General features: G+C 35.5%; 1 protein-coding gene across 1 annotated transcript; it reads left to right on the top strand.

Moving 5' to 3' along the window:
• Positions 1 to 5,168: 5,168 nt before the first annotated feature.
• LOC140827381 (pectinesterase inhibitor-like) lies at positions 5,169 to 5,678 on the top strand. Its single transcript, XM_073190043.1, has one exon. The coding sequence runs from the start codon at positions 5,169 to 5,171 to the stop codon at positions 5,676 to 5,678; it is 510 nt and encodes a 169-aa protein (XP_073046144.1).
• Positions 5,679 to 8,239: the final 2,561 nt, after the last annotated feature.

The raw sequence follows: 8,239 nt of genomic DNA, 5'->3' as shown, positions 1-8,239 counted from the left end.
CAGAATGCATACTGAAATAGGCGCGAGATTCAACTATGGAAAAGGCTGGGTGAATGTCGAATGGGTTTTGTAGGGCAAAGGCTAAATTGGTCACTACAAGTTATGTATGCAATAAAGTAGCAGATAAGATTATTAATACCGTGGCCCAACTTGGGTTTTTATGCGTTGTTTTCTTTAATGAACAGTGATATTATCCAAAGTACGTAGTTATCCCTAGTGTCTAAAAAACCAGACAAACAGCAGATTAAAAATTAATCACAACCTAATCAATGCTACCAAACACAACCTTAATAAAATAATCCACAATTATGGTTTCATCATAATCTCAATCGATGATCAGACATCACCAATATTACGATGGTACAAAACTCATTATATGATGCAAAGTGAAAATTCATAAGTTCAAAATTTTTCGTTGATTCATTTTTTGCAGCTGTCTATTTGGAATTCATATACTAAATTAGGCAATTGCGTCCTCCTCACTTATTCAGCATTATAACTAAACTTAACAATTTTCAAATATAGAATCCACTTATAAACAACTTTATAAGTCATCTGTTTGATCTCCATCAAACTAAATAAATTCAACTACTTGAATTCGAATATCTCAACGGGTACATATAAATCAATAATTATGTGACACTCAATAGTTTATGAATAGAGCTAGTCGTGGATTCACAACTAAGGTGATTCGGGACAAACTTTGTTTTTAATACGGGCTTACCCTTCTAAGGCTCTTTCTTTCCATCAACCCTTTGATGGCAAAAACAACATAACTCAAATATGTTTGCATTCTTCGGATCATGCTAAGAGCGTCTAGTAACATCGTCTTATATCGGATCATGCTAAGAGCGTCTAGTAGTATCGTCTCTTGATCCTCTATGTATAATTGATAGTTTCTGCAAGAACCAATATGTTATTGTTAGTGTACAATACTGTCCCTTTAACTTATATTATCCCGATCGAATCCGCAACCAATGGTATATTGGGAGTTGTATATAGATTCAATAACGATATGGTGTATATTTGAGCAATTATAGTGATATCATGTGTGCAATACACTTTTCATAAAGCACAATTCATACTCTGTCCAGATATTCTTTGTATTAACTCATTATACTGTATAGGATGGATATCTACATCTGTAGTTGAGCTGTGAATCCTCTAATACAATGCATCGGCTCCTATGTATGTCAAAAATACACCTAATCTTGCCACCTGACGACCCTCACAGAATTGGTCGAGTCAAGTGCAACACTAATACGTAGAGCCACTATTTTGTTTTAGGTCAAAGTGACTAATGATGTACGACTATAGCTGCGAATCTAATCTACTCAATAAATGATAACCACTTGAAAAGTACGAGGATTGGTTTCTCAGTTCAATCATCATATAGTGACTCACATGTATGATTGGACATTTTCATGCTCATTTCAATGAAACATGACATTAACATCATAGACGCTAGTCTAAAGCTCGATCGGCTTTTCTCCTTACTTTAGGTAGTTGAATTGACTATGAATGAATTGAGAATATACAACACGTGGACGTCATGGTACTATAATATATTCAAAGATTTTATCCATGTATTTTGCATGTGTATACATATAAAGTAAGTGTCATAATTTGATGAACCCAAAAAATATTATTTTAAATACAGAGTTTTTTTTTACACAAAAGTCAAGTAACGAGTTGACTCGCTATGTACCTACTATAACATTTAACTTTCTCTAATCAATATAATCATTATATGTAGTAAATTTTTTTGGGTAGTCACCAAAAAGTGAAGATTTATTTCCTATATATACACGTATCTTTTTTCAATTCGAAAGCACAACCAGGCATCATCAACATCACACTCAAAAACCATGGCGAAATCTGATCTATTGGCCATTCTTTCAATAGCATCATTATGCTACTGTATTAATGCCAACTTGATCGATCAAATCTGCTCTAAATCAACCAATCCCAGTTTATGCACCAAGTCGTTGAGATCCGACCCGCGTTCTCGCAGCGCCGATCTACGGGTTTAGGACAAATCACAACCAGCAAAGCACGAGCCGCCACCCAAGTCACTCAAAGAGTCGCTATATCATTAAGCACAGGCGGCACCAAAGCCAGAGCCGATCGAATACTGTACCGACGCCATACAGCTATTAAACGATTGCTCCGCTTTGTTGAGAGATAGAAGTGGAAGGACTATTGATGATGTGAAAACTAAAGGATCGGCTGCATTGACTGATATTAGCACTTGCGACGACGAATTCGGGCCGGAAGAACCTAAGAAGCTTAGGAACGCCAGTCGTACCGCACAAGACCTCATGGATATCTTTCTAGTGATAGCAAATCTTTTGTAAAAGATAGAGAAGAGACAACATGGTATATCATGTGAAATGTTATGAGTTTGGCTCAATATGATATTTTGATAAAATAATGTTAATTCTATTTATGTCGATTTGTTATTTAAAATCATTAAAATAAATAATATAAGTTATCATTTTTATAAATATAATTAGGGATGTAATCGAGTCGAGCCGAACTATTGAATGTTTGAGCTTGGTTCGTTTATATTCGAGCCGAAAGCTTTATTTAACGAATATATGCATGACTCACGAGCTTATTCAAGCCTTTATCGAGCCTAAACAAGCTTCATAAATATGAATTATACATTTAAATTTTCATTAAATTAATTAAAAAGTAAATTATATATTTAATGAAAAATATATTATTCTTACTAAAATTTGTAAATTTATTATAATAAATAAATTTAATAGATTTTTCTATATATTTCATAAATAATATGCAAAATCAACAAATTAAATATCAAAACTATTATTTTTTTCATCTAAAAGATTACTCCTGAACTTACCAACGAACATGTTCACGAGCTAACGAGTTGAATACTGTAAAGCTTGAGTTTGGTTTGTTTATCTTAACGAGCCTCATTAAACGAGCTCAAACGAGCTTTTATCGAATCGAACTTCGAATAGCTCACAAACGGTTTGGTTCGGTTACATCCCTAAATATAATTACACCAGTTGAAGAGAATTCGGAAATATTATCAAGATTCATGAATTTTTTGACGTAAACCTTTGATTTTTTCGCAACTCACAATCAATTAAATATAAAGGTGGAATAAGATTTCAAAATATGGATATATAGTTGATGAAAAAGTAAAGAAATAAAATTACACTAGGTAAGAGAATCTGAAAATATCATCAAGATTCATATAATTTCGACTTTCTAATTTATGGTCACTCATAATTCTAAGGTATAAAATAATGGACAATTGATGAAAAGTTTTGCAAATAAAATTACACTGGGTCAAAAGTTAGAAAATATTGTCAAGATTCATAAAATTTTGTGCACAAAACTCGTTAGACGGATCACAATTTGATCTGATCCGATCTATAAAAAAATATTAATTTTAATGTAAAATATATTATTTTTTGATGTAAAAATATTGTTTTCTGTTAATCGTGTTATGAAGAAATATTTTGTAATATATTGATTTCAATTAAAAATATTTTTTTAATGTTAATAGTATATAATGTGATATATGTAGGGGTGTCAATCGGGTGGGTTGGGTCGGGTTTCGGGTCAACCTGCGAAATTTTTTTTATTTTTTTTTCAACCCGAACCCAACCAGAGCCCGAAGCAACCCGAAAACCCCCAACCCGAACACGAACCCATATAACCCGTCTAACCTGAATTATATTAATTTTTTTAAAAAAATTAATAAAAAAAATTCAAAAAAATAATAAAAAAATTTTTTAATTTAAACACATAATAACAAAATTTTCGATTTAAATTTGAAAATTTAATCGTAGAAAATTAAAAGTATATTTACTAAATCAAATAAAAAAATTTAAAAAAATAAAAATACGCAAAATAAATATTAAATGATGAAAATTTATCATATAAATATACAATAAATTTTGTTCAAACATACAATATATAAAAATATAGGTAATATTTTCAAAAAAAAAGTTCGCGGGTCAACCCGCGACCCAACCCGACCCAACCCGAAACCCGCCTAACATAGCACTAACCCGAATCCACCCAACCCGAACCCACCCAACCCGAACCCAACCCGAACCCGAAAAACCCCAACCCGAACATGATTTTTTTCGTGTTGGGTCGTGTCGGGTTGACTAGTCGTGTCGCATTTTGACACCCCTAGATATATGATTATTTGAGTTAATTTTGTGCGTGTGTGTGTGAAAGTAGTACTTTTCACGATAGGTATGGACCGAGTCTACGTTTATCATCCATGATACTATTGAGACCTAATCAAATTTGTGTCCCTCTAGTGTCTTATGAATTTTTTTCATAACTAAATATTTTAGAAACTGTAAAACTACAAATTTGGTCTTATATATTTGTTTTTATTTTTTTGGATTTTGATCTTCTATATTATAAAATATTAGTTTAAATTTGTTATTTTGTGTTTTTCTATGGTTTTAGTCCTTTTTTTCAAGTGGTGCTGATATGAAGTCGACGTGTGAGTGCCAGATTTAAACTCATGTGGAGAAAATAATGAACTCGTTAAAATTTGAAAAATATATGACTAAAACTGAAATTTATCTCGGTCGAAAATCAAAATCGCAAATAGACAAGAGTGAGTCTTATGTGAGACCGTCTCACGGATCATAATATGTGAGACGGGTCAACCCTACTCATTTTCACAATAAAAAGTAATACTCTTTGCATAAAAAGTAATACTTTTTTATGGATGACCCAAATAAGATATCCGTCTCACAAATACGACCCGTGAAGTCGTCTCACACAAGTTTTTGCCAATATATAATATACATGATCAATATAACCAAAGATATATCGACGTTGCATATCACGTCAAAATTATATAACGTGATCGAAAAATCTTTTGCAAAGAAAATTGCATCAGATCAATAATTAGAAATATGATTATCAAGATTTGTAAAATCTCAAACTTCAAAATTGGATAGCATGTCCAAAAATTACTCAATTCAAATACAATTATAATAGTTCAATAATTAGAAAATATTATCATGATCGGAAAAATCCATAACTTCTAAAAAAATCATTGTAATCTTCCATTTTTTATGTGTTTAATTCCGCACAGTTTTTACGTCTATATGTTGCATAATCGAGCACATTTACAATACAAATTATAAGATACAGCAATGGCACTTTCCCTCGTTTATTTGGCCACCATTTCACTAGCATTAACTTTTTTATGCATTTGCAAAGCCGATTTATCTGGAAAAATCTGTTCTCAAGTCAGTAATCCATCTCTATGCAAACGAACATTGACATCTGACCCTCGTTCTCGCGGAGCAGATCTTCGGGTTTTAGGGGAAATCGTCATCGTTAAGTCGATACCTGCCACAGCAGTAGTTAAAAACGTCTCAAAAAAGTATAGGAAAGGCAGCGCTATTGATGTTAGTAGAGCCGATGAGTGCATCGAACTTGCCGGAGTTTCGGGTGATGCCTTGATAGAGTGCAAGAGTTTGATAAAATCTCGTGACAGATTTAACATTTCAACTCTTGGAGTTAGAGCATCCGCTGCAATGGCGGATCTTGAGACCTGCAACGATGATTATGGGCCGAAGGAGCCGCCGGAGATTAAACGTGCTACCGGCATGGCCAAAGATCTGATCGAGGTCCTTGTTGTTATAGCATCTTATTTGTAAGCAAGGGACAAGATCAAATATATGGGGGATTTTGGGTTTGATTAATGATGGTTTCCCTAGCAAATTAGGGTCCCATTTAGATTGAAGTAATTGAAGTTAAGGATTTCAAATTGATAATATCCATTGTTTTGTTGGTATATTAAATTTATTGAAAAATAGATTTGAAATCCTCACCTAGTTGTTATTGTTATTGTTATTGTTGTTATTATTATTATTATTATTTATCATCATTGTAGATTTCAAATTCATCGTGATATGAAGTCATTTTAAAATTTTCAGACAATTAAGATTGTATTTGGATTGATAAATTTGAAGTTAGGGATTTCAAATCCATAACAGATTTAGTGGTTTATTTAGGCAAATTCATTTAGAAATGGATTTCAAATCCCCAATTGTAGTTTTTGAGTCAGTGTGGTAGATTTCAAATCTATTCAAATATGGAGTCATTTCAAATCATCTCTTCGAATACTTTATAAAACTAAATCTTACAATCCAAACGCAACATGAAAAACAGACCCACCGAACCAGATTAGAACTTCCGAAGAGAGTCGGAACGTCCGAAACCAAATGGAGCTTCCGAACCGGTGATCAGGTCTTATGAAGTATCGTGTCAAAAATGCATCAACACGTAGGAGTTCGAAGCTTCGGAACATCTAGGTGTCAAGCCGGAGATAAAACGTAGAGGTTGGAACATCTGAATTGGAGTTCGGAGCTTCCGAACTCGATCTATAAATATGGCATCTAGAAATCAAAATTTTCACATCAAGTATAAGTATTCCTCTAGATTTCCAATATATGCTAGGTTTTTCCATCTGATCATGTGTAGTGACCCGTTCCAGAATCCTACTAATCAAGATCTAAGCATGTAATTAACCTAAATAACAATAATCAGAGATAATTGCGGAAACGGTCAATAAACAATAGTTGTACAACCCAATCAAAGTCCGGAATAATTCAAACCAAAAATTACGGTACAACCAGATCGAATCAAAACAGTACTGATAAACTAAATCCGCCGGCTGCTCAACGTCCTCCTCTTCCTCCTGAGCCATCCAACCTGAGATCTGCCCCGTGGGAATGGGGCGTACAAGATAAACATAACTGAGGACGTGAGCGATAAGAACGCCCAGTACAAAGCATGAGTATACAAACCTATATGATATGCACATGCTATGATAGGATACCATGTAGTCGAGAAACAGAAATCACAAAAGATCTCAACATGCTCAGTCTAGAGGCGCCAAGTGGATAGTGTCGTGCGATACTCCTCTGGGTCAATACATCCAATACAAGATGAGACGTGGACTCGAAATATCCCGGATCACCGAAGCCCTCCCGACTCGTCGGCCATTGTTTACTCTCGGTGTCCATGCGTCCACAAGACATGGCTGAGCGGTCCCACAAGATATAGCTTATCTCGAAAGAGTTACAGCTCAACAGTAAAGGCTATCTCGAAGGAGATACGGCTCAACATGAAATGCAACATGCAGCATAAAGCGTGACATAATAGCATGCATCATATGACATATATCAATGCAACAAATAATCATTCAACACATATAAGAATGTATACTCGACCAGGATATCTCGGATTGTACTTTCATACCTCTAACACTGCAATCCTAATCCACAGGAAAAACCAGAACAACCAGGTCTAGTCCAAGCCTATACATGAAGTGAAAACCATAACTAAAACATATCTACCAGACTTAACTAGTGTATCAAATACTCCTGAAATAATAATGATACAATTCCAAACCTCTGTCCGTCATCAGCCCGCTGATGAAGATGCTCTCAGTTCAACCTATCCAAGTTCGAACAGTTCATTCCCCGACTGCTTCATTCCCTAGCTGCCTTGTTCGGACTGCCCTGCTCTATCAGGACTGCTGTAGTAACCCGATTCCTAATTTGAGTTAATTATCGGATTAATTATATTTTCGGTGGGATCGGAAGGACCGAACAAGTTCGGATCGTCCGATGAGTTCGGATCGTCCGAGCCAGTGTCGGACCGTCCGAGACAGGTGGCTGGACACGTGGAAGGGTTCTGGACACGTGGTAAGGTTCGGATCATCCGATTGGGGTTCGGATCGTCCGAGACAGGTGGCTGTACTCGTGGAAGTCATGCAAGGATCGGATCGTCCGATCAGAGTTCGGACCGTCCGAAGTGTGCCGGATCGGAGCTTCCGAAATGGTTCGGATCGTCCGAACATTAGCTATAAATAGAGGCGCGAGGCTTCATTTGTGACTCGCCAATTCAGAGAGTTCCATAGCATTTCAGTCGTTTCTGTGAGATTCTAGTCTTTTTCCGAGGTTCGGGCACTAGCGGGGAGCTGCTGGTCTTGTAGCGGAGCTGTGCTCTAGTTGGGAGCTAGCGGCATCAGTGGGCTAGCGACGGACGAAGGTTTGGAATTGTATCAGTATTATCTCAGGATTATCTAGTTAAGTCTGGTAGATAAGTTTTAGTGATGGTTTTCACTTGATGAATAGGCTTGGACTAGACCTGTTGTCTGGTTATTCCAGTGGATTAGGATTGCTGTGATAGAGGTACGAAAGTACTATCC

The sequence above is a fragment of the Primulina eburnea genome, chromosome 3 (assembly GCF_022965805.1).
Source record: "Primulina eburnea isolate SZY01 chromosome 3, ASM2296580v1, whole genome shotgun sequence".
Taxonomy (NCBI): domain Eukaryota; kingdom Viridiplantae; phylum Streptophyta; class Magnoliopsida; order Lamiales; family Gesneriaceae; genus Primulina; species Primulina eburnea.
This window is presented reverse-complemented; position numbering and strand designations above follow the sequence as displayed.

What these genes read in the sequence shown, in the direction of transcription:
- LOC140827381 (XM_073190043.1), top strand. Translation starts at nt 5,169, where the DNA reads ATGGCACTTTCCCTCGTTTATTTGGCCACCATTTCACTAGCATTAACT.